Source organism: Bactrocera oleae, chromosome 2 (genome assembly GCF_042242935.1).
Source record: "Bactrocera oleae isolate idBacOlea1 chromosome 2, idBacOlea1, whole genome shotgun sequence".
In the NCBI taxonomy this organism is placed as follows: Eukaryota; Metazoa; Arthropoda; class Insecta; order Diptera; family Tephritidae; genus Bactrocera; species Bactrocera oleae.
Genome location: NC_091536.1, coordinates 57,587,990 through 57,615,404, shown reverse-complemented (window position 1 = coordinate 57,615,404; position 27,415 = coordinate 57,587,990). Strand labels below are relative to the sequence as shown.

At 36.5% G+C, this 27,415-nt stretch overlaps 4 protein-coding genes across 12 annotated transcripts; 3 read left to right on the top strand and 1 right to left on the bottom strand.

Moving 5' to 3' along the window:
• Vps13B (vacuolar protein sorting 13B) lies at positions 1-15,207 on the top strand. Of its 5 annotated transcripts, none has more exons than XM_070113227.1 (18): positions 34-916; positions 1,592-2,195; positions 2,264-3,620; positions 3,678-4,552; positions 4,978-5,182; positions 5,248-5,864; positions 5,921-6,381; positions 6,450-7,835; positions 7,895-8,051; positions 8,123-8,338; positions 8,435-9,483; positions 9,565-9,650; positions 9,729-9,996; positions 10,059-10,820; positions 12,174-12,661; positions 12,724-12,878; positions 12,937-14,715; positions 14,784-15,207. In XM_070113227.1, exons 1-18 carry the CDS (start codon positions 243-245, stop codon positions 15,003-15,005), a joined length of 11,361 nt encoding a protein of 3,786 aa, XP_069969328.1. In that variant the 5' UTR covers positions 34-242; the 3' UTR covers positions 15,006-15,207. The 5 variants fall into 5 exon arrangements, with proteins under 5 accessions (XP_014099597.2, XP_014099596.2, XP_069969328.1 ...); XM_014244118.3 differs by having other exon boundaries at positions 35-916; positions 8,117-8,338; XM_014244119.3 differs by lacking the exon at positions 1,592-2,195 and having other exon boundaries at positions 848-916; positions 8,117-8,338.
• A 3,705-nt stretch (positions 15,208-18,912) lies between these two features.
• Positions 18,913-20,071, top strand: LOC106624396 (Golgi to ER traffic protein 4 homolog). The gene is made up of 2 exons (XM_014244127.3): positions 18,913-19,281; positions 19,335-20,071. Exons 1-2 carry the CDS (start codon positions 18,913-18,915, stop codon positions 19,995-19,997), a joined length of 1,032 nt encoding a protein of 343 aa, XP_014099602.3. The 3' UTR covers positions 19,998-20,071.
• On the bottom strand, positions 19,514-22,644 carry LOC106624395 (CREB/ATF bZIP transcription factor). Of its 5 annotated transcripts, none has more exons than XM_070113226.1 (5): positions 22,507-22,644; positions 21,861-22,404; positions 21,401-21,779; positions 21,033-21,334; positions 19,514-20,973 (listed from the first exon to the last, which is right to left on the bottom strand). In XM_070113226.1, the coding sequence occupies exons 1-3, from the start codon at positions 22,627-22,629 to the stop codon at positions 21,517-21,519; spliced, it is 930 nt and encodes a 309-aa protein (XP_069969327.1). In that variant the 5' UTR covers positions 22,630-22,644; the 3' UTR covers positions 19,514-20,973; positions 21,033-21,334; positions 21,401-21,516. The 5 variants fall into 5 exon arrangements, with proteins under 5 accessions (XP_069969327.1, XP_036213664.2, XP_036213663.2 ...); XM_036357771.2 differs by having other exon boundaries at positions 19,514-21,334; positions 21,401-21,483; positions 21,602-21,779; XM_036357770.2 differs by having other exon boundaries at positions 19,514-21,334.
• A 505-nt stretch (positions 22,645-23,149) lies between these two features.
• tub (interleukin 1 receptor associated kinase 4 tube) lies at positions 23,150-25,540 on the top strand. The gene is made up of 2 exons (XM_014244115.3): positions 23,150-23,824; positions 24,087-25,540. Exons 1-2 carry the CDS (start codon positions 23,428-23,430, stop codon positions 25,145-25,147), a joined length of 1,458 nt encoding a protein of 485 aa, XP_014099590.2. The 5' UTR covers positions 23,150-23,427; the 3' UTR covers positions 25,148-25,540.
• The last annotated feature ends 1,875 nt before the right edge of the window (positions 25,541-27,415 follow it).

Genomic DNA, 27,415 nt, shown 5'->3' with positions numbered 1-27,415 from the left:
ACCAATCAAATTGTAGAAGTTTGACACCTTGCCAGCTGATATCGAATGTCAAAATAAAAATTCTACTGCACATAATTTATTTGCAATTTGTTCGAAATCAGTAACTGTCATGCAATTTATGGGTGTGTGCACCACAAAAAAGCATATTTATATGCAATAAAAAATTAAAAGTTAGAAAAAAGCCAAAATAAAGCAAGAATTTTTCAAGTAATACAGTGCAAAAGTTATCAACATTGGTAAAAATGTTTCGGATTGAATCCTACGTTACGCCCGTAATAATGGAATACGTGGCAAAGTATGTGAAGAACATACGTCCTGAGGATATGCAACTCTCCCTATGGGAGGGTGAAGCTACATTACAGAATCTGGATTTGCGTTTGGACGTGCTGGAAGAAGAGCTGCAATTGCCATGCGAGTTTTTATCAGGCCACGTTCATGAATTGACCATACGTGTGCCCTGGACAAAAATTACATCTGAACCGATTCGTATTATAATCAATACAATAGAGTTTGTACTCAAGTTAAGGCGTGATAAACCAGATGATGTATCATCAGCTAGTTCGTCACCGCAACGCAAGGCTGGTGAGACTGCCAAGAAGCGCAGACGATCAGAAGATCAACAGCCGGCGCAACAAACACCTGGCTCTGGTATAGTTAACAAAATAATAAACAACATTAGCTTAGAGTGCCAAAATATAATTTTAAAATATGTGGAAGATGATATTGTCGTATCCATGAACGTACAGCTTTTGCAATTCGGAGCGGCTGACGAGCGTTGGAAAATGACTATGACAGATGTCCATCCTGTCAAAGTTCTAATGCGCAAATTAGTAAAAGTATCTGATCTCACTATTTGCATAGATAAACGAAATTCTGCTGGACACATTGAAGTCTGCCAGGAGCCCATTTTATACAGGTAATATACAGATGTTTATACTTTTTTTTTTATACCCTAAACAGGGTACATTATGTTTGCTACGAATTTCGTAACACCCACAAGGAAATCTCGGATCAAAATATATATGTAGCCAGTCGATAGTGTGATATTAGTAAGTCGATTTAGCATGACCATCTGCCTCTGCCTCTGTCTATATACGAAAACTAGTCTCTCAATTTTAAATAAGTTAGTTAAGATATCAATCTGAAATTTTACACTCGCCTCTTTCCTCCTTTGTCGGAATCGCCGTTATCGGACCACTATAGCATAAAAACATTTTTTATTTGACGAGATACCTCCACGAAATTCAGCACAGATTATTGTCCAAAGCAACGAAACAATCTCCGAAGATTTTTTTTTAGATCGGACCACCATAGCAAATAGGTGGCATACAAGCTGATCGACAAAAAACAAGTCGAAAATATTTTATTTGACGAGATATCCTTAAGAAATTTGACATGGCTTATTGCCCAAAAAATCTGTACAATCTCCGGAAAAATTGTTTAGATCGAACGACTATAGTATATATCTGCCATAAAAACTAACCGATCTAAATCGAGTTCTTAATGGAAACTTTTTCTCTTTGAAAAGTATTGTAGCTTCGGTAACCGAAGTTAACGTTTTTCTTGTTTTAAATATCTAATTTATTTACAGATGTTCATTTGATGTGCGTATTTTACGAAAATATAATACAAATACAATGACAATGACAAGTCTCACGCGCATTGGAATTTTTACCAAATCAATGGACGTTAATATCACGTCTATGCAGTTTCCGATGGTTATGCGTCTTATAGATATAACGAAAGACTTCGGGCGAAACAATACTAAAAACTTAACAACCGAACAGGAAGATGTCATCGTAGACCAGGAGAATGAAGTTGCTAGCCGAGATTCATTTATGTTATGGGCTTGGAATAAACTGCCAACGCTATCTTTTGAGCCTCCGGTATTCGAAGAACCTAATGTCGAAGAGATATCTGGTCATTTAAGAGACATTGGTTTATACCTGGAAGAGCTAAATGTCACCCTTAAAAACTCTGAATTAATAGTTGACACTTTTGTTAGCAATACAAAACGTATTAAATATACACCTATTGTGCGTCTTACCCTAGGAGGATTGTATTTTGAAAAGGTTTCGTGTGAAGACCAAAACTGGCGAAGCTTGAGATCAGGCATCTCCTATTTAATAGTCGATCCGTTGGGCTCCTACAAAATTGATGATATTTCGGAAGCGGCATTGATTACAAGTTCTTCTGTAAATTATACATAAAATTTACTAGGAACATACATATACATTAATTTATTATTTTTTTCGATTTTCAGTTGGCAAATCTAACCGGTTTTATGGAAAACAGTTTATTCGATGAGAAGATTACAACTTTGGACAACAAGGTTTACATTAATTACAACGAGTATATGTCCACCTATACGGACGAATATTTACTTAACCGTACACCGATTATTGCTTTTGATTCCGTCGAATACAAAACGACAAAAGTGCGTGATAACCGACAGCCAGAGCACGAAACAGCAGCACAAACTATTAAGGACACACATCTTGCATACCGTGTGCTATCTTCTGGTCTCACATTCCGGTGGAATCAATCATTTCGACAGGTTAAACAAACTATACAAGATTTAATTGATTCTTACGATTATTCAGGCTATCATGTAGACCAATTAGATACTCCTGCTCAAGGCAATACAAACATATCGAAATTGCCACCACCGCTTATGGAGGACTACGATGAGCTTATGGAGCACATACCATTTTGTATCTACAAATTCGATTTGAAAAATATCAACTTTGAGATTTACACAAGCACAGAAGCAACAGCAGCAACCCAAAAGCATACACATAATCGTTTGCCGAGCGCTTTAAAGCTAGCAATGCCCTATTTCTTGGTACATATCAAACATTTGGATGGCACGCTTTGCAGACCGCTAAATATTGATAAACTTGTGCACACTACATGCCAACTGCCAGAAAAGCCGCATATGCTACTTGACGCCTGCCATGACAATTACGCTTTACATATGTCGCAACTTTCTTTATCGATAGTGAATAGAATACGCAAAACTACAGTTAGACTGATGCATATACCACACCTGCAATTGACCTACTCGGATCTTTTGCAAAAGCAGCATTGGAAGGAAGATATACTCATACCGCTAAGAAAATTAGATTTGCATTTTGAACTTATTCATATTGATTTCAATAAGCGCAATTTAATAATCGCTGAGCGTCTTTTAAATTGTGTACTTAGTTATCGACCATATTTACTATGGAAAGTAGCAAATCAATCGATGCAAATAATAAAAAATGAAAGCGAACCAATACTACATACCGAAATCAGAGAACTTCGCATCGAATTCCAATGCTTTCAGAGTTATAATACGGGCTATATTGAACTCTACAGATTGCTCTCAAATGTGATCACCTACACCGACTACTGTCGAACCAAACATTTTTTGTTGGACACCGAAAGAGGTAATAAACCGAAAAAGTGGCTAATGGCTAGTGTACAAATGAATCCGGAAGGTATACAAATCGCTGCAAATAAAAAAGAAGCGCTCGTCGCGCTTGCTGTTTGGGTAGAACCAATCGCTATGTTTGTCGATGCAACGTTGCTCGAATTCCTCAAGTACCAAGAAGAATATGACCATACAGTCGAAAAAGGTAAGCGAAAATGGCAAATGTTTATGGGTAGACTAACTAATTAAATTCCAATTAAAGAGTCGCCAAGCGAAATGGAGCTCCACACACAACAATATCAAGCACAAACGGCTTCGCAGACACATGTCAGTAGTAGCCAACCGCCACGTGTGCATACAAATATTACTAGTGGTGGCACAGGCGCTGGACCGCCACATATGCGTCGCACCTCGCGCAATTCTCTGCCCTCGCGCAAAATTTCACAGCCTGAGGAAACGATACACTTCAGCTCCGAACGCGATGAAAAAGTGGACTTGGATGTTAGCGTTTCACCGACCACCACCGCTAAAGCAACAACTACTTCACTGTGGCAACAAATCAAATCACTCGTAATCTGCTTAGAATTAGGTCACATCACGCTGAATATAGCTGAGAAAATTAAATGGTCTAAAAATATGGAAGATTTACTGAATGAATACACACAAATTCAACTGCCAAAAATTTCCGTGCGATCTACGAACGCCGAAAACTTATCGCGTACCAATCTCCAGGAGAAGTTCACCATATATACAGCACCGAAAGACACTATGAATTGGGTAATTGCATTGTATGGTTTAAGCTTGAAAAGGTACAACAGTCTAGAAGTGGATATTTTGCTGACAGATGTTTATACCACAGCAACAATTGTTGTTACCCAGAAGAAACAAACGGAAGCCAATGTAATGTCATCGCCGATGACGGCACTGAGTACTGCAAAAGAAATTCCAAATGAACTTATAGCGGAAGCTGTCGCACATATGGACGGAGGATCCTCTCCGCTGCCACCACCAACGGAAGTTATGAATTTGCAAATCAATACACCAACAACGCTAGCACAAAGCACAGCCGAGGAAGTAGATGCAATAACGGTACATGTGGATACGATGCCTATACATTTCCATGTGTCCGAAACTAAGGTTAGTCAGTCACTGTACAATCTCGATGGATCACATTATTTTTTTATACCCTGAATAGGGTATATTAAGTTTGCCTCGAACACCCAGACGGACCAGTGCAGCATAGAGCTGCCATACAAACTGAACGATTAAAATCATATCTTTGTATGGACAACTTTTTTTTTGACAATATATCTTCACGAAATTTGGCATGGATTATTGTCTAAGGCAACGGTACAATCTTCGATAAAATTGTTCAGATCGGACCACTATAAACATAAAGCTACAATATAAAGCATTAATTTGCCGATCAAAATCAAGTTATTGTATGGAAACTTTTTAATTTGTGAAGGGTATTCTAGCTTCGGTCCAGCCGAAGTTAACGTTTTTTCTTATTTTATATATATCATAATTAGAAATTTATATGATTATTTTTTTCTTTATAGTGCAAAGCATTACATACACATGTATGTATTTTGGGTAACGTCATTAAGCTTATAGGACCCATGGCGCAGCTAAGTGCCAGCACACAAATGCAAAAGACCCCGACCCCTATACGAGTTGTAACTGCATCTGAGGAAAATGCAGCAATAAAACATTTTTTGGAATTGGAAACTAGTTCGTCGGTGTCCTCAGTATTTTTGGAAAAGAGTAAACACTTGTAAAAACATAAAAACATATATTCATTATAATATGTATTTGATTCTTTCGCGCAGAAAATACAACTGCATGTACCACATCATTTTTCTGCCAATGGTCCATCGCTAAGATAATTTGTGAATTGACCGCCAAAGAACGCAAGAGCAAAATGGTGCTCGAACTCGAAGATTTGCTCTCAACCGTTGACAAACGTGAAGACTTTACCAAATTCACGGGCAAAGTTGGACAATGCAATCTGCTGTACTATACTCCAGATGTGGACGATGGTTGGGTTGCTCAACCCGGTTTGCGTTTGAAAATGCTCGGCGAGGTAACCAATATGCCGTTTTTGAACTATGTCTACACGTCAGTGGGACTTAAGAGCTTCTATACACGCATCGGTGTCAAACCGAAATATGATGCCAGTCGCTCTATAGCCGAAATTATAGTCACAATCCAAGCCATGGAAATAATCATCGATGTGGATATCTTAAAAGAGTTTGTAGGCTCTTTAGGTGTGCTATTCGTTGCAAATGGATGCAGCATAAGTCTCAAAGAAGCGACACCAATGGAAATACGAGCAAATCCACCAACAGCTGCCGATTTGCCACTTATACATTTGGATAGCAAAGGTTTTACGTTGTACACACCTCTCTCAACGAACCGCGAATGTTGCACAGTGCTCATATGGAAGGTAGGCATAAATAGCTTTATTTTATGGGAAACTCTATCATTGTATAATGTTTGTAGCTCGAGTCGATGAAGATAACACCAACCTTGGAGAATCCACTACAACGTGCACCAACACGACCCGACGTGTACAGCAAGGCTGCTCAACTGGGTTTCCTAAACACACCCGGATCGTTGGTTGAGGATCGTCAATATGAATTGGTGTTGCAAAAGCTCTCCCTGTCTAGCGGTGATTGGGCAGAGATTTTGGATCACATGGCGCAACAAGCGAAAACTTTTCAACATACAAACCCAGCGGTTGAGTGGAATACGCAGAATCGGGAGGCATCACCGCATATTACAGACATTTTTAGACATTTCACTTTTATAGGCATCTTCGCGCCGTGCATTACCTATAATAATGTATTAATTTGTGGGCAGGCGCTTGAATTTAATTGTGCGTCTGATTTAGTGGCTACACTCAATACGGATCAACTATATGCATTAGGCTTTATGGCCTACAGCTTAACTAACCTACTGGAGTAAGTACTAAATCGAACTCATATTTACAACTGCAGGTTAAATTAGCAGTTTTTTTTTTATTCAACAGCACCGCCGAAAAAAGTGTTTTCATACGAAAAAGCAGCAGCATGCAGTTACAAAAGCAAAAAACAAGTTCCCACCAGAATGTTTCTGAACATGTCGATCCAAACTCAAGCAGTAGCCTACAATGTGGCGAGCTGCTCATTGCACCTGCGCAAAAAAGCGCACGCAACTCTGCACCCGCCTTCGAACCAATCGATGAGAATACGGAACAAAATGTAAAAACCGATTCTGGCATACACTCGCAGTTATCGCGTATGGAACTTCAATCCACTCGCAATGCGTTAAACGATGCTAATGCGCGCAAGTTCCCACAAACTGTGTCCTTCATAGCCGGTACTTTTACAATAGATTTGTACGAAGTCGGCGCAGAGCTGACAAACACCGACAAGCTGCAAGATAAATGCAAAAAGAAAGCCTCACTTTTAGTGCCGCTGTTATCCTTGACCGTGTCTCAACCAAGTTTTATGTTCACGCAAAATATATACGACAATGTAACGCAAATGTCAGTATTCAATTTAAATATACATTCCATTCCTACCGCATCACTGGATGCTACCTCTGCCAGCGTGTTTCCAATTGAATTTATCGACACAAGACCGGGAGAATTGGGGCCAACTGGCATACCGCCTCCACTAGTGACCGTTCGCAAGCACATAACCAAACAAAAGCTCATCGAAACGGATGTGGAAATAGCCAGACCAATAATCGTAACACTACAGGAGCAGCAAACGTTTGTTTTGCTACAAAACTCACTAATCCTCTATCAAACCATATTGCGAAGCGGCTATCTCAATCCGCGTGCGTTAAGAGTTGTTCAAAGCGCTTCTAAAATTATGCTCATGCGCAACCATTTTTACGACTGTGATAGGCTTCATGTAAAGTTGGATAAAGTGATGCTACTGATAAAGCAAGCTAGAGATTACGAGGGCAAACTAGTATGTGCAGATATGCATCTTAGTGTCACATTCCTGCAGCGTCCCGAAAAGGCAGTGCTCAAGGCCTCTGTTGGTTCATTACATCTGCAGGTGGGAGAAAAGATATTCCTCCATCCGGTTGCTATACGTTCGTCCTTTACTTTTGTTAGCGAACCATGGTTTTATTTGCCTTTAGTGAATGGCACAGTGAAATTCGACGTACTACATGTAGATGTGGATGTGAGCGGCTTGAAGGAACTGCAACGCATACAGCAGGGATTAGAAAGGTTATCAGTTCGTCTCAATGACGAGTGGACGAATTTCTTGCGTAACCGTCCGCCAATGGGTGAACCTACTGAAGTGTTGGTTGACAACATGGTACAGTTAAAACCTCCTTCATTCAAAGAATTTCTAAAATCACGAAATGTTAGCATGAAAAGACTGTCACGCGAGGAATTTTATCAAGACGACTTGAGGTAATACTACTACTATTCAACACATATTTATATTACTTTATATTTCTTTCTGAACGCAGGGCTGGTGCTTTCCAGTTTGTAGAGATGTCTACAGACACTTTTCTGCCGTTGCCATATCAAATTCAAATAATTAAAAAAAATTTTGGCATCATTTGCTGGCGGTACCCTCAACCAAGAAAAATGTGCAAAATAAAAGTGTTTCCAGTGCCGATGGCGGTGAGTAAAAACTGATGCCACTTCACTGCAGCTCGGTTTAATAGTGCGCACATACTTCCTCACAGGTACAGAAGCCCATCAATATCCGTTGCCAAATGGAATATTTCAGTGAGTCGCACGAAGGTTTCCTACACTTCAGCGAGTTCTGGCTCTCCGAAACGTCATCGAAAGACATAGTGCTGCCCGAACGCGATATTTGCGCCAACATTTGGCGTGTGGTCATTATGCAATCGTTGGTGGCTGTAAACGGCGAATGCTTCGAACCCAGCGAAGAAGAGGAGGACAAAGTACGTACCTGACTTCAAGCACACATATTTGCTTTATCACTGTTATTGTTAGTTTAACATATTACTTGTTTAAACCATTCCAAAATGTGCCTGAAGATACCGAGCTTAAAAATTGAGGACCTTTTCAAGCTCGAAAGCAACGACTCGGACTTTATTTTACATCCAAAAGTACTTGTAGGCTGCATGCGCATCGACACTGCATTTCAATCAGAATGTGTGCCCAAATTGCAAATGCTACTCTCGTGTGCGTCGCTGCAAGTGAAATTGTTCAATCAGGTCAGTGATGAATACAAATTGCCACCAGCACTTGCTGAATACACACTCGCAACCAGCAAGCAAATCAGTCACTCATTTTTGACTGTACTGCTGGAAAATCTTAGTATACATACTGCACTCAACAGTCCAGATATTTACAGCATCGATAGCAGTTTAACATTGAATGTTAAATGTTTGGATTATGGCTTTTTGAATATGCTGCCAGTGCTGGAGGATGCCAAACTGCAAAGCTATGTAACTGTAAATAAGCAAAAACGTATACTAAATATTAATGCTGTGCTTGAAAAATTCCGCATCAATATTGGGCCATCGATACTACACACGCTGCTTTCGTCGAAAGCGCACTGGCAGGAACTGTTCAAAGCGCATGCACCGAGTGACTGCCACGTACTATTGCCCAAATGTACTGTTGTAAATCGCATGCAAGCGCTAGTTTCTTTTGGACAAACTGGCACAACCGAACGCATACAGCTACAACCGCTGGAGTGTACCTTGTACAGCTTTGGCAACGATAACAACAGCCAGGAGCTGACTTTCTTCATTGCAGACAATGAAACGTGTATTACCGAAGCTTCGCAAACGGTGGCAATACCTTTTAAATTCGATGGTGAACGCCAGCTGCAGAGCATACGTATCGGTGATAAATGTCTGATAATTGAATTGCAAAAACTGTCAGCCACACAAGTAGTTGTGCTCTTGAAAGGCCAAATCGAGTTGGTGTCTATGGTTCCACAGGAGTTACGCGTAGAGCTGCGCTGTGATGAGTCCAAAGATGCTGAAGAAAAACGACCCCTGGAGTATTTGGTGAAAAGCGAGAGTTACTCATCGTTTTATGCAGCTGTGCAACGTACCTCCAATGTGTTTATGAGGTATTGATATTTAGCTTCTTGATAGTTTTTTACGAAATTAGTATGGCACCTACTTTATTTAAATGTGCGACTGTTTTTCAGACTGAAAATGGTGATGCCAAAGGTCAAAGGTCGTACTGGTGACATACCTTTAAAGCCGAACAAAAAATTACCTTGGTTAGTGAAAGGTGTGTATTTTAAACAAGTAAAAAATTTAGAAGATTTCTGATTTCTGTGTACACCTTTTATTTTAACAATTACCGCAGTACCTACCACAAATAATGAATTCGTTAGCTTCTGGGTTCGGGTTGTACGCGAAGATATGAGCGATCTTTGCAACGAATTATTCGAACCGCAGCGAATACTCGTTACAATTTGGCCAATATTTGAGTTGCAATCACGACTGCCATGCCCATTGTCTGCTACCGAGAATACAACTGGAAAATTGTTTGAAATCGAACCAAACGGCGGCCGATTTGCGCTAGATGTACCGGCCACACATTTGACGGAGCACAAAATTGAGTTTAATACCAAGTAATGCGAATCTTATACTCGTACATGACAATAACATTGTTATATACATTTCTCAATACTAGGTATCCTATAAATTGCGAATGCGACACAGAGCAAACTCTTTCGCTAAAATCCATGCAATGGAACACATTTTTTTGGTATGATGAAAAGAACTGGGGCATTGATGACGCGCTACAGAAGCTGAAAGCGGAAACAGCGCCATCTGCCAAATGGCCAATCGATGACGAAGATGAATTGCGTGTGAAACGCATATCACATTGCACCGGCGCTACAGATCTTATCTATAGAATTAAACCCGCCAAAGAGTTTTCGTGTACCACATGTTTGGAAGTAACTGCCTGGGCAATGTTCATTAATGCTACTGGCTTAGATATAGGCATTTGTATTGGTGAATCCGAGGAACGAACGACTATCAAATCAAACTGCCTTGAAATGTTGGCTTTTATCGACGCATCCTTCACCATAGATTTGCCTTTAGAAAATGCTGATTCACCATGGGTTCGTTCAATGCCAGTTTATGCCAATGGCATCAACTCATCGAGTGGCCCTCGTGGCTACGTTTTACCCGACAATGATAGCATAGATATATTGATTGTACACGCATCAGAGGTCTATAAATTTGTTTTGGATACCAAAATTGAAGATGAAAATCGAGTATTTCGACTGCGTCCCAAATATGTCGTTGCCAACTTCGCCAATTGTAAACTTGAACTATTGACATTCGCAATGGATCATAAAGAGAGTGCACAGCGGCAAATTCTCGAGGAATTTACAGCGCAAGCTACTAAATTGGAGTTGAACAAAGTACAATGGTCGGAAAATTGGTGAGAATTACTTAATGATACATACTTAGATATATATTTCTGAACACAGTTTAAGGTTATAAGAAGAAAAAATATTCGATTAACTTGCGCTGATGGTTCGGTCCACAAACTATAAAAGCCACATATTTTAAACACTACATACATATATGTATATAAGTTAAAATGATATCGATCAACTATTTTATACTCTGAACAGAGTATATTAAGTTTGTCATGAAGTTTGTAACGCACCAATGGAAACGTCGGATACCCTATAAAATATATATATAAATGATCAGCATAAGAAGCTGAGTTGATTAAGCCATGCCCGTCTGTCTGTATATACGCGAACTAGTCCCTCAGTTTTTGAAATATGTATATGAAATCTTATACACGTCCCTTACTCGCGAATAAGCTACCCATTGAACAATCAAAATCAAATCCTGGTATGGAAAACTTTTTTATTTGACATTTCACCATTCAACGGATGGATCAAAATCCAGTCCTTGAATGGAAAACTTGTATATTTGATGAGATATCTTGGCGAAATTTGGCATAGATTATTATCCACAACTACGATACAATTTACGTATAATTTGTTCACTTCAGACTACTATGGCATACAAACTGACCGATCAAAATCAAGATTAAGATCACTTCATACCCTTTTATGCACCTGTGAAGAGAATTATAGCTTCGGTGCAGCCAAAGTTTGCATTTTTTCTTGTTTGAATGTCATTTAGTTCCGGTTATTAGGTTGAAGCCAAACTCGGTCCTAACCAAGAAATTAACAATTGATATATAATTACAGGTTATACAAGAGGATCCGCTCAAAATTAAGCTCCGCCCATTTTTGAGTAAAATTCCATAACACGCAAAGAATTACAATCGATCGAGTCCTACCGACCATATTCCCAATTTAATAACATTCGAACATTTGGTTAACATTGTACTGTATATTTAAGTCAATATGTAAAATATCTTAATAGGCCATATCCTATCACCTATAATTTCTTACTACTACACTAAAAGTTAGTGATAACGGTTCATACCTTCCCCCAGCATTAATATAATGCACATACGAATTACGCTTAGTCACCTTGACTTAACAGTAAATACATATTTCAGATATTAAGCAAGGTATCTACTGTAGGCTCGGTTAGGGTAAATCTCCGCGAGTTATACAGTTCAAACAGCTGTCCTTTGGAATGTAAAAAACTCCTAGATATAGATCATCTATGAAGCCTACTACAACTCTATTGAGACAACTAATGTAAATATATAAACTTTTTTTTAAGTTATTGTTTGCGCCCGAACTTATCTTATTTATTTCATATAATATAATTAAGCTTAACACCGTTTTCTACAATCTAGCATTGGTCAAACAATTAACGCATTCCCAGATTTAAGACCCAATAAAAAGGCCAAACGTACAAGGGATACGGCCTACATCTGTTTTATTAGTTTGAAATTGCTCGATGGCGATTACTTCTCCATACCCATTCCGCTTAGTATACCTTTTACAAGACGAAGCTTTGGACTACAAAATGGGGAGGAATCTCTGCCATTGGTTGCCACACTCATCGAAAATGATCGCATTTACTATTTGAATATATTTGAAGACATCAGCCCTGCACTGCTGGTGACAAATCAAACTGATGTGCCCTTCATTATCGCACAAACGAGCGCATCGGAAAACAGCAAGGTTTCCAACACAACTCCTGAGTATAGTGGACGCCACTTCGAATGGTATCAGCATGTCCCGGCATACAGCAAGTGTTACTACACGCCACCGGAGCTTTATACAAACTTCCCAGATGTTGAGTCAACTACATGCAATATCACTTTGGCACTGCATAAAGGTATGGAATTTGAATTTGTTAAATATTGATAAACTTAACATACATACTTATGTGTGATTTAGAAAATCCCACAAAGAAAACATTGAAATGGTCAAAGCCTATACGCACGGACAGAACATGGGAGAAGTTTCTGTACATACCCAACCATGGCGACGTCAAAGTTATAGTCTGTGATAAACATCGGGTAACACGCATTTTTGTGTACTATATAGCTCAGGTACGTCCATATGAATTATATAAAAACAAAATTATTACACCATTTTTCACCCTTATAGCTAGAGTTTTCTGTAAAAGACCTACGTTCTCGCTTGCTAACATCGAAAGCTACCCCCGACATTGTTAGCCCGAATTCATCGCTCTTATCGATCTCACCGAGTACTGCCATTCATGAACCGTTAACCATGAACAGCACAGCCGCTAAGTGCAGACATTTTTCGAACGAATGTAATACGAAAACCCAACTAAAGATTCGTTGCTTTATTAAGGAGTTAATTGTTAGTTTGCACGCTGACGGCAAGACAAATGACTGTACGAAATCTGAAATTGTCGGTCTGTATGCCGATGATACGTTGATCGCCTTTGATGATGACGACGATGATGATAGAGAATTACACTTGTTGTTGCCCAATTTACAATTGGATAATCAAAATTACGTATGCGGCCAATATGATTTTCCTGTGGTGCTGTGCGCACAAGAATTATACGAACGGAAGCCAATTGTGCCGCCGGTGCACTTCCTAGATCGTACCTATCAGAATCTTCGTAATCGTGGATTAATGGCACATTTCAGTATTGGTTTCTTTGAAGATGAAATGAAACTGCATTCCATTGTGTGTACGTTCAGTCCAATGCGTATTTACATAGAGGACTCGTATCTTAATTGTTTGCTGGACGCAGTTGTAGACTGTACGCCCTCAAATTGTGCTTACCGCGCCGAACTGTCTAGTTCACGTATCACTCTGTCCAATGGTGAATATCTATTGCCTCGTGTCATCGTTGGCCAAGCGATATGTATTGCCGAGCCGTTGCAGATACGCGAATTTAAAATCGAGGCACTTAGTGTGCTTCTCTCCGTGCATACTTCCATACGACTATACATAGCGCTTGATCATTCCCCGCTCTCATTTTCCACTTACAACCGGCAACATATACTAACAATACCTCTGCGTTTCGGACAGTCGCTGAGCATGCATTACCTATCTGGTGCTATTTTTGGCGCAGGTTGGGTTGTGGGTTCACTAGAGATTCTCGGAAGCCCTAGTGGTTTGGCACGCTCCTTTACCGCGGGCTTACGAGATTTCGTTTCAATGCCGGTAGAGGGACTCTTTCGCGGTCCCTGGGGTTTTATCATAGGTATTACACAAGGCTCAGCTTCGCTTTTGCGAAACGTAACTGCCGGTACATTGAATTCTGTGTCAAAGTTGGCTGCGTCTGTTGCACGAAATCTCGACCGTCTTACGTTGGATCAGGAGCATATTGAACGCACTGAAGCACTACGTCGCTGCCGGCCGCATGGTTTCACGGAGGGTTTGGCTCAGGGTGTCACCGGTTTGGGTATAAGCATTTTGGGTGCAGTTGGTGGTTTGGCGCGCCACACTCTAGAAGCGCGATCGCCCGTAGAAGTGATGACTGGTGTTGGAAAGGGTCTAGTAGGCGCTGTAACAAAACCTTTGAGTGGTGCCGCAGAATTGTTAGCACTTACAGGACAAGGTGTACTGCATACTGTGGGTTTCAATACCATGCCGGAATTACGTGTTCCCAGTATTTCTGTTAATATTATAACTGAACCGTCAGCATATCGTATTTGGAAATTGTTACCAGGCACAATGAGATCGGACCAAATCTTATTTAATCATGAGGTGACATTAGTAACGCAAGAACATTTACGACAGGGTTATGTTCTCTTTACATCTAGTGTATTTGCACTTATGGAAATGCAGAGTTACAGTTTAATCTGTGTCATCCCCATAGACAAAGTGGAGATGACAAGTGATGCGATGGATAAAACGCTTTATTATATACATTTGGTAAAAGATAAGGAAGGCTCTGACGAGGTAAAGTAGATAACAGTTTTATATTTTTATTGTGACGTTAATAAAATGATTCATTTAATTTATTATAGGAGAACTATACAAACCAGCGTATTATGACTTACATACATTCCTCAACTTCATTAAAGAGTGTACCACCAACAGCTTCTGGTTCACTGGGTGATTTACTGCAAACTCATGAGCATGAGTTGCAAATAAGCAGACGCAAGCAAACTGACTGGTCGTTCTATATTAATGAAACGCTGGGCGTACATATTATTAGGTATTTGAGGGTAATAAACAAAAATTGTTAATGGAGTATTTTAAAAATTGGACATTAGTGATGAGCACACACCAAAATTCCATTACGAAATTTAGGTTAACGTTTTATGATTATCCAAGACATGTTTGTAAATATATACTGATTTATCTGTATTTAAGGTTAGAAAATCGCTTTCTACAAATTATAAGTTATTTTAAGAAAGTCGTAATAAAAATATTTGATTGCGTTTGTAATTTCTTTGTTGTTTACATAGCTTTCTTTTAAGGCTTTATTTTAAACAAAATTTGGGGTTTCACTCGGAATATTTGCATCGCCTACGGCGACGATATTCATTCTATAAAATTCCTAAACCTATATACATTTGTACAAATATTTGTAGCCTAAACAGGGTATATTAAACCCGTCGGTATACTTGTATATAGTTGATAAACATGTTCGTCTGTTTTTGAGATATTGTTCTGAAATTCTGCACAGGTTCTTTTCTCCCCATAAAGCTGCTCATTTGTCCGAACCACTATAGCATATAGCTGCCATACAAACTGAACGATCATTAGTCAAGTGTTTGTAGGGAAAACTTTTTAATTTGACGAGATATCTGCAAAAAATTTATCATGGATTTTTATCAGCAATTCCGAAGAAATTGTTCAGATCATATCACTATATCATATAGCTGCCATACAAACTGAAGATCGGAATCAAGTGTTTGTATGGAAAACTTTTTCAAATGGTGAGATGATTTAACGAAATTTTCCTGGAGGTCATATATCGGTCAATAAAATTCAGATAGAATATATCCCTAATAACAGTACATTCTTGGAATAAAATGGATAAAATCGGGTAAATACTTCACTAGTTTTCAAAAATCCACTTGAAGCTTAGTTAGCATCTATTTCAAGAAATGATATGTCATACTGCCAAAACTAGATAAAATCGGGTGAATATATCCTCTAGCTTCCATATACCTTATAAGAGAAATTTCAAATATAATTATGAAATATAAGATGTACATAAGTGTAATGATTTTTGTAGGTCTAGCAAACTTAATGCCCCAGATCTCGATAAATGTGTAAATTATCTTCACAAAATTGAGTTTAAACGTGTTCTCTAGAATACTTGAAAAATGCCAAATGTTATTGCAATCAGTATGATATAAGCTATCCCCAATATACGTGATTTCCATTTATTTTAACTTTTTTTTAATTTTTTTTATCTGACTTTAAAACGTTTATTTCGGTCGATAAGTGTCATATTTTGATTAAATTAAGTTATACCCTTATTACGGTTTTCAACTCCACTCGGTTGAATTGAAGTTGAAGCATGATGTGCTGTACATAAGAAAAAGCCTTCGTGATTGCGGATTCATAAGTTATTTTCGTTTAAATGACGAATCATTTTTTTTTTTTCAAACGAGATGAAGGAACGTTGCCACAAAATTTACATTTTCTTGCTGCCGGTAGATATCAAGAATGCATTTTAAATGATTTTAACTTTAGGCTAAAAAAACCTACAAAACCTGCTTTTGAAAATTATGAGCACCATATTTGTGCGCTGTGGATAAAACTCCAATCACTGAAGAGGCACAAAACGGTTCAAACGCTTTACAATCATTTTGTGAGTGTGATGTTGGAAGCTGTTTCTGACTAATTTTGGGTTGCTAAAACCGAAAATTATAGTAAAAATTTCCTAACACGTAGCATTTTTTGTGTTGTAGTAAAGAGGTGTAGGGATCAAACCACCATCATTTACTAAAATTGGCAAAAATAGCTGTACGTGATGGACAATTTTTGAACTCAAATTCGTAGTCAATACCCCCACAAGCCCCTAGCACATCAGTCGCAAATTTTAATCTCAGATTTGTTGAGTAGTGAAACTTAATTTTACTCAAAAAGTATATTCTTAGGAGGAGGTACATTGTATCGACTCTTAATGTTTGAAACATTTCCCACGGTCCCTTAATTTTATTTTAATGTTTCCGAATTGTAGCTTGTCTCGTCCAGTTTTGGGATTTTACTCCATGAGCTCAATAAATTGTTCACCTTTCTTCGGATTTGTACATAATAACTCATTAAAATAGTATGAAGTTATGAATAAAATATCTTTTTACCCTTTTTCTATTGTATTATTATTTTTCCTAAATATACTCATCAATGTTTTAACTACATTTACAATTTTTTGATACTCTAGTCACCCCCAATTGCACAGAGTTGAAAGCTAAATACCATAAAAAGTTGAAGTTTGACAACATTTCAACCGATATTTGTTTAGGGGTTGAGTTGAAAACCATAATACCGAACTTCAAAACTTCAACCAAAATGCAATTGGGTTGAAAAACTTTAGGGGCCCTAACAATTTTGTTTAAATGTACTGTGACTTAGCGCTGAATATGACTGGAGTTGGTCTAGACTCTAGGCCTTTTTTTTTTTATTAATACAAAGTTTTTCTTTACCTGCAAGTATTTCCCCGCCTTCTACCCTTTCTCAATGGTATAACACACAATTTTGTGAAGAATTTCTGTAGGGGCATAGTCGGAAATAGTTTTGTGTTCATATGGATATGTATATTCCAATTAGAGACAAACATACCGAATGAAACAAAAATTATGTTATTTATTTACATATGTAAGAAGTCCCCATTTTTATACTCTCGCGACTTGTTGCTACAGAGTATAATAGTTTTGTTCACCTAACGGTTGTTTGTATCGCCTACTACTTCTTCGTTTTACCCATTGTATAAATCTAAAATTGTACAATGGTTTTACCGAATTGCGATGATTGAAATGTAAAACTCAATTTTTCCTAGAGTTATTTTATTATTAGACGTTTACACTTCATTCTTAAAAATTGTATAAGCCTACAAGTAGCCAAAGAATCAGCTGTTTTCCTATGTGTGTGAAACAGCCGTGATCACCTGATCGAATCTGCCTTTTTTTGACACAGAGATGTAAATGAAAGGCTTGTTTGTGATCATGTAATTGTAATGGAGAATATAAATGAAAACTTTCAAGAATATTTTCGAAACAAAAGATTATTATATATTTATTGCTTTTCCTCACAACCTCTGAGCTTGCAATATAGGTGCTTTACCGATAATTTTTGGATGTTCGGTTCCCCAGGAACTCTATATTCACCCATATAATATATACAGTTCTAAAACAATCTACTTTTCATAACAATTGTAACTCGAAAAGATATATGCATAAAATCAGGTACATAAATCAGGTTCATGAATATTAATTATTTGATTTGAACAAAAAAGAAATAAATATAAAAAATGAGGTACAATTCAGGAACAATAACAATAATCAAAACAATCTACTAAGTAATAAATAATATTCACAAAATATTCTAAATCACCGTTACACAATAATATATTTGATAAAATTGGAAACATTTAATAGTATTTCAATACAATAAATGATAATTTTAATAATACTATGTAAATTTAATCTTTAGGAATTAAAACAACCCAAAAATATTTTAATATGGAATAAAAACATTCTTAAAGTTATAAATTTTAAAACATAACACGGCAACACACTAGAGCAGATTTCTGTCATTTGGACGTTTTAGTAGTAGAATATTGGTTGGCAACCCGTACAAAGTGTGACTTTAGTAGCAGAATATTGGTTGGCAACCCGTACCAAGTGTGATTATAGTAGTAGAATTTTCGAGGCAACCCTTACCAAGTAGGATATTTTTGCGTGTGTATTAGTGAAAAATCTTAGGATTAGTTACTTGTAAATTTATACAATGTTCTTAAATCAGACACGGAGAATGTCAAATAAAAACAGAGTCAAAGTTTGACGTTCCATGCCCACACCATCTCGAATTTATTAGTCCAATAATAAAATATGGACTAAATTCCACAAAGTTCTATCGTGTATTCAAAGATTATAAATATATTTAAGATAAGGAATTTTTCACGCCTCAGCAATAACAATGACCGCAACTGCTGTAGATCATGGCGTACAGCGTGGAGTCAACCGCGTACTTGTTAAGCTGGAAAATTCAATTGAATCAGGAAACTACTATGAAGCACATCAAATGTATCGGACATTGTACTTTCGATACACCGGTCAACAAAAATATGCGGACTGCTTAGAATTGCTATGGAGTGGGGCAATGAAGCTTGTATTAAAACAACAAGAAACGAGTGCAGCAGATTTAGCCCTCCTCCTTGTTGACACATTAGACAAGCGTGGTAGTACTGAAAGTGACCCAAGTAATGAGGGCGACATTTGGATTAAACGGTTGGGCACGCTTATTGGACTTCTAAGTCCTACAACGGTGGAGCGCGAAACCTTAATTGTAACATTTTTACATTACATGAAACTTTAACTTACATGAAAATTTATTTGTAGAGTCGCGCAATAAAATGGAGCAGTGATATGTCGGGCAATACATTAGGGCACCCCGGCATGCACAAAGCTATTGCTCAAGTATTTTGGGCTGAAGGAAATTGTGAACAAGCACGCCATCACTTTTTACTGAGTCGTGATGGAAATCTTTGCGGTCGTATTTTAATGAAGATCCATAAAAATAAAGGCTACAAAAACGAATTGGATTTATTTATCGTGCAGGCTGTACTACAACAATTATGTTTAAAAGATCGGAAGACGGCTGAAGATACTTTTATATCTTACACTTCAAATCATTCGAGCATTAGACGTAATGAGGCTCCATTCAAACAACCGCTATTAAACTTTATACACTTTTTGTTTCGTTGTATCGACACTGGACGACATGACACATTTCGTGCTTTGTGTGATCTATATAAACCATCGTTGAATAAAGATCCTTCGTTCGAGAAATATTTAGTCAAAATAGGAATACATTTCTTTGGTGTTGCACCGCCATCTACAACAACTGGAGGAGGCTTAATGGGAGGCATGTTTGGTGACTTATTTACGCGCTTATTCCAAGGATTCGATGACGATGATGACGATAGCCAACATGGGCAACAATTAAGGGCCAACACACGTTTACGTACTGGTGGCGCTCCAAACTCTGTCAATCTAGATTAACATCAATAGAAATGACGACACGAAATAATCATGTTTTTTTTTCAATGAAATAAACTATAGTTTTAGCATGTTAATTTGACAATTTTTTTTCCCGTAGTCATATATAAATAGCCTAACTTCATAACTGAAATCTCATTTCGAATATTTTCTACAAGTTAAAGTGTTCAATTCAAAATGCATCATTGTAACAGCTTTAGCCATTACAGAAACCGAATCTAGTAAATACTTTTGTTAACAAATATAATTAATTTTAATTTAATTATAGTAAATCTTTTAAGATTGATACGTTCAAATAACATTTCATCGAATATATTTCGGAGTGCTCTAAAATATAAAGAATATGTGGTCCAGTTTGCAAGCATTTTTATAAATGGATTATTTTACTTAATAAACTCAATCAAGCTATGATAAAATTTAAAACAATCAGGGGTGTTGTGGAATCCAAGACAGACTTGGGCATTGTATAAATCTACTTAGCTTATACAATGGACTTGGGTAGTTGCCAGAATTGCAAACTAATTCTGATTTTCAATGGTGTAACAGAATCTGATCGGATTTGCGCCTTTTGAACATATGCAAAACCAATATTCGAATCAGCTGTTTACTAATGTGACAAAATTTGCAAATGAATAAATTAGGAAGCGTGTTATAAATTTTAAATGCTGAATGAAGTCTACTAAAGTTTACAATGAGTTCCGCTATTTTAGAAGAAAAAAAGCAACGAAAAAAATAAAAGGAATATATTAAAAGATCACAGCAATCCACTTGATGCACCAGGGGAGTCGCATGTAAATTTGGCTTGCATTTACTTGTATGTTTATATAGATGCTTACTTTACAGATTTATATCACATTAGCGACTGTATAAAGACGCATTTGGGTGGTAAATTACGTTTTGTAAATTCCCTTAAAATATCTTGATTTTTTCTATAAACTCGATAACTATGACATTTTTTGTTTTATTCTTATGTTTTCCCCTATAGAAATAACGATAAATTAAATCGTAACAATAATATAAATTACATTCTTAACTTACATTTCAAATCTGTCAGCAAAAATCTTCTTGATTTTTTTCTGATAACAAAACCGATAAAATTGGTTTCCGTGACACCCAAAACCCATACAATTTCTGTTTCGAACGTCAAACCAATCATATCTCAATTCATGGCACCTACTACATTTTCTTATCGGTTTCAATTCTGATTCCGACAACTATCAGATTCTACAACCCCCCTGAATAATTTACCGAATTACCATGATTCGTTTCGTAAGACAGCAACCCAAAGATTTCATTTTTGTTGTAAATAGGTTTAGAGCTGTTGACTGCAAGTTAGTACGCTGAAAATTGCAACAAACAATAAATTCAATAATTTTAGACCAACTCTCTTTGGGATATAAACCCACCTTAATACTTTATGCACTCCGATTTAGCGAGGAAAAAACTTTACATTTCATTAAAGAATAAATAATATTTATAGACTAGTTTTCTAAAAGTAAAAAAAGAACAAATTAATTAACAATTAATTTTGCACTATATTTGCAGTTGGATAATCATTAGAATTCCAACTGCAATTGGGGCAAAACTCTAAAGACACTTTTCCTTGCCTTATATGTAAGCAAATGCCCGCATCAAATTCTATATTTTCAAGTGAAGGCACTTGATCAACATCGGCATAACTATGCTCTCCTCCAACTGTAGTTAATTTTTTTAAACCCTTAGTTCCTAGGTCTTCATGTAGGATATCGGGCCATGTATTATTAAATGCTGACGAAGGCATAAAATCTGAGGATAAATTTTCAAAAATGTTATACATTTCTATAGGATCATCTTGAAAAGAAAACTCTGATGAAATTCCAACGCTACCATTATCCGAATTTTCCGACGTGGAGGCGACATTCCATTCAATATTGTCCACACTGTTCGTTTGCCGTAAAATACTTGAAGATTGTTGTAACTGCTGACTGCCATACGAATGAGCGGGAGAACTCAGTATTGGCGAATTAACAGTCGGAGACTGCTGAACATGCATTCGAACATTCAGAGCTTTAATAAGATTCTCTATTTCTTTGTGATTTGCAATAACGCTCTGAAAATACCTTTTCTCTCGTTGAAGTTGGCCTACTGTTTTCATTTGCTGCTTTAACGCCTTCTTAAGTTGCTTATTGGCCGCTCGCACTTCCTCCAACTCTTTTTCCATTGCTTCTAAATGTGCTTTCTTCTTTCGACGATTTTCCCGTGCCAACAAGGCATTTCTATTTTGGACATTTGGATTGGGCCGCCTAGTTGGCATACGTCCTTGACAAACTGTCTTTATGCCGATTTTCACACCTGAAATTGTACTTTCTTCGCTATCGGTGGCTGAATTAGAATCCGTTGATTCATATCGATAGACATTCTGATGCAACAACTGCTTGATATCTTCCATTATGATTTATGTTGTGGGAAAATTTTACAAACGGAATCTTGTTTATTATTTTGTAAACAAAAAAAATTGTCGCTGCTACTTTACCTTTTCTATAAAAATTTTCAATTTTTCAACAAAAGAAAACCACCTATTATGTTTTATACACGAACAGAAAATGGTGGTATGAGACGAAGAAGAATCTTGATCACGGTTGTATTTTGCGAACATTCAGAGTTGCTTTCGGTTTTATAGTCGTATGATCTTTTTTCAGTAATTTACTTTTATGTATAAACATATTGTCTCTTACTGAAAGGAAAAAGTAAAAAAAAAATAATAATTAAAAATACTGCAGAAGTAATAATTTTCCAAAATTTTTTTATTCCTAAAATTTGCCTAATGAAATATAATAGAGACAGTTTATTTTATTTTATACCCCTATTACGATTTTCAATTCCATTCAGTTGAGTTGAAGTTAAAGCAGTAGTTTTCATTTATATTACGATGACAAAAATCTTGAGGCCAAAATTAATGTGCTGCGCATATAAAAACCCTCGTGATTACTCAAATTCATTGGAACTTCCTAACACCAAATAAACCAGAACTGAATGACAATGAAACGGCTTTTAATTAATATTAATATATCTTAACAAGTACTGTGTTTAAATTTTGTCGAAAGATTCGAGTATCGATTCTACGAAATTCAAAATTCGTAAGCTGGTAGCACTGAAAGCAATATAAAATCGAATTAACAAACGCGGCAGGGTTTAACGAAAATTATTGGAAAGCGGAACGAAAAACAAGGAAGCAACGAAATTAGGAAAAGGAAGAAAATAAAGATTGGCTATTATAGCAAATAATAGCTGAATATAAATCAACAATAGCAAATGGACCTGAACTTGTTGATTACTTGGCTTTTTTTTATATGACCGAGTGTCTAGAATTAGAGTGTATATAAAACAATAGTGGTCGCACACATAGATATTTCACGACCACTCCAAGCAGTGGGGAGTGCAGTGGAAATATAAAATGTATACACGCGATACGGAATTGCGACGACTGCAATCCAACGATGTGAACCGGCTGGCGGAAACGTTGGGATTCGTTGGAGGAAGAAAGTTAATGGAAAATATACCAAAACATTGGTCAAACCAAGACGGATACAATGTTGAAGATTCTGTTATGGGAAGCCAAAGATGGAACGGTTCTAGTGTGATAGAGTTGAAATACAAGCCAGAACAAATTCGGCTAATAGAAGAAGCAACAAGGCAAACTAGTGGCTGTTATTTTGCAGAGATATTAATACAGGAATGGAGCACCAGTGGTCGCAAACATGAACGTCCGACTGTGGGTCTCTTATTACAATTACTGATAAAAGCAGATCTGTGGAATGCAGCTGACTTTGTAGCAGAACATTTTTTGAATGGTAAGAATGCCGTTGTTACAAAACAAAAAAAATTCTTCTAATTTTAATTGTATTTGTACCGAATAAACAAAGTGGAACATAGAGAAGCATCGAGCTTTTGTTTAACATTTTTAGTTAAATGAAATAATTTTTTAATATCACCACTTTAATCAAAAGTTTTAGGACTTTAAGTACAATAATTCTAAGTGGTAATAAATGTTCATAAAAAATATTTTATTTTACTATTTTTAAATAACACGCTGAACTCTTATTCAATTACCAGAACCCCCACCCGAACGTCCTTTGGAAGGACCAGGTGCAAAAGTTGACATATCAATTCCAACAGAATGTTTGAGAAGTGTTGTAGATTTTGTAAATGATTCGGACGAATATCCAGACACTGAAGCGCTTAACGATAATATCAATAGAACGAATGGATTGGACGATCACAATCGAGATTATTACTCAAAGTATTCACCTTTGAATAAGGACTTAAACACGGTGGCACCAAAACCCCCACCTCGGACACGATCTGCGCGTCATCAAAATATTCAACACAGTCTACAGCAACAAATTCCAACACAACAACAGCAACAAAATATTCAGAATGCACCAACCAACAAAGAAGCAGCAACTGCAGAGGCTAATGATCGAAATAGATGCCCTCAAAGCCATAATAATATTGAAATATCTGAACGGCTTCAAAATGTCAATTCGCCAATGAGTAATATCATGACTTCACATAATATACCAGAGTTGAGCGATCTGCTTAAATCGAATAGCCTGCATTCTGCGTTAAAATCAGAGGTTTCTTACGAAATCCCTATGGTTTCCCTTCTTGATTCCAAACCCAAAAATATAGCAAGTATACCAGTTGTTGCATCAACATCTAATGCTGCACAGACATCGATGGGGGGATCCGATCTGGTCGAAAGTCTACCACTGATCACTGAACTCAATTCAGATGGTGTGGATATTGAAGTTTCAAATGATTTTCACGGAGAAAAGTCTGATTCAAACCAATTGCCACACCAAATTACTTCACTTTCTCCAAATGGTTTAAGTGATGATAGTCACTGTAGTAGTTTAAGTAATGATAGTTTCGACGATGGCGAATACAGTGCTGTAAATATATCAGATGTTGGTATTGTTGATATGGAGAATACCGATGGAAATTCTTGTGATCAAAGCCTGCCAAATCTAAGCATTTTCGGTCGACAAAGTCCCAATAACGACTCCAGTTTGACGACTGTAACGTGCACAAGTGGTGACAATAGCTTCGACCTGAGCTTAAACGAGTCGAGTTCAACATCAACAACAGATCCCACTGCGCAAAGAAAGTAAGTTTGCGTGTGGGTTTCTGGCATGACTGTTAGAGGCAAACAGAGACAAAATGTTTTATCACTCCTATGTTAGACGATATTATATAATGGCATTCCAAAAGATACGCGCAGGATTATTTGTGAGCATCAATTTCGAGTAAAAATATTGATTGCTTATATGTATAGTAAAAATATAATAACACTTGTTACATAAAATTGATTTATATATCCTCTGCGATAAATACATTATAAGACAACTTTTAATTATATTTGAATTCATTTAATGTTAAAGTTTATACAGTATAAGTTGTAGTAGAATTTGACTCAGTCTAAATTCTTACAACATTTATGTGTAAATTGTAAAATATATCATATATATTAAAAAATATAAAATCGATCTTCTAATTTCAATAAGCATTTGTTTATTTTCTAAGTAAGTGGAAATTTTATTTATAGAATAAATACTTACCTACACCACAATGCACAATCTATAGTTATCACTAAGTGGTTAAATATTACTCAACTGTTAAGAATTTCAAAATAACTTACATAAGTTCGAATCAACGTAAACTTTACCCAAATATGAAATTAGGTTTTGTGAAATTGTGTTAATCTATAATAAATATTGCTAACTAAAAATTTTAAAATGTACAGGTTCGGACAAAACTAAAACACGAAACCTTGTACGCATTTAGTTAAAAACAATATATAATAGTTTTGCAAAACTTTTAATTTTTTATGAATATAATAAGAGTATATGTATAAACAAAAATTTATCAAGCTGAACATCTTTATTATAAATAAGGTTTTGACATAAAAAAACTTAGGATAATATGTATATTTGATGTGATAAAACTAAAGCACTAACTATATTTACTTATTGAACTTAATTTCAAGAAGTACCGTTAAATTTCCAGCTAGTAATTTTAATACAAGTAGATTAGTCATTTATATCATCATGGAGGAGTTTACTTCTTTCTGGTAACGTTTGAGTCCGCAATTTAATTGAATCTATGCCACGAAGAAATGCAGCCGTCATCAAAACAATGGATATACAACCAATTATTAACCACAAATACATTTATTTTTTTAACTACCTGTAATGTAATGTTTTGTCGTATATATTTTATGTATATTGTTATTATTTAATAGTCCAGTCATTATAGTAAGTTCACCTCGGAATTCAGATACCCAGCTGTAAGTCTGTAAATACTTATATATTGACACCCTAAAAGTTGTCTCAAAACCTACATATGGTAGGGTGTACGCAACTATTTAATTTCAAGGTCAAAGGTCACAAAAATCGTTTTTTTGCGCTTTTTTTGTAAATATCTCATTTCCTATGGGTTTTTTGCTATTGGTATTTATTATCAATATTGTAGAATACAAAATTCTCTACAAATTTTGTTTAAAAATTTTTTTCATACGGTGAACCGTTTTCGAGATAGAGGGCTTAGAGCGCGCGGTCACAGCATCACTTCAGGTCAACCGGTGCCTCTGATAAAAAGCGCGCTAAAACGCGACGTTAGATGACCTCGACGACAACGAATCTAGAATTTATCACCCAAACGGGGATTAGATAATCGTTACAACAACAAAAACAACATCAAAAACGCGCCATATATAGTTGATGAACTATCGATAAATCAATGATTATAAATATTTGTCAATTTTTATTAACTATTATATTATATTTCATCATTTTTTCCTAACCTATCCACTTTTTATTCAGTATTAATTTATTTAACAACACTTACCTACCAATGAAATTGCAGAATTGTTAATGAATATATAGGAATTATATTTAAATTTAACCCTTATTAATATTAATAACTTCTTACATGATAAAAAAAATAAAAAAAATTTATTAAAAAATGTCATTCAATACATTTATTTTTATTAAAAGTAAAAAAATGGAATAAAGGGTACAAAAACTACAATTTATAATTTAATCATCTTCTTCCTCTTCATCGTCGTCTTCCGGCTGCTGGTAAATTTCAAACTGGTCTTCATTATCGTCTTCAACGACATTTGTTTCAAGTTCTTCCATGATTTCGGGGTCAAAAGTTCCATCTTCGTTAATGTCGATATATATATGATATGGTAGAGCATTGAGACAAGCTTGCCCATTACATTGGCCACAAGCTAAAGATCATTGCACGCCCGCTTTCCTGCATCCGCATCGCGAACCACAACCACTCTTGCAGTTGCAGAAAATTGTATTTAGCAAATGTTCTGGAGCAGGTGGTAAAATTGTCATGATAGGCTCCAGAAAATCGTTTCGCATTGC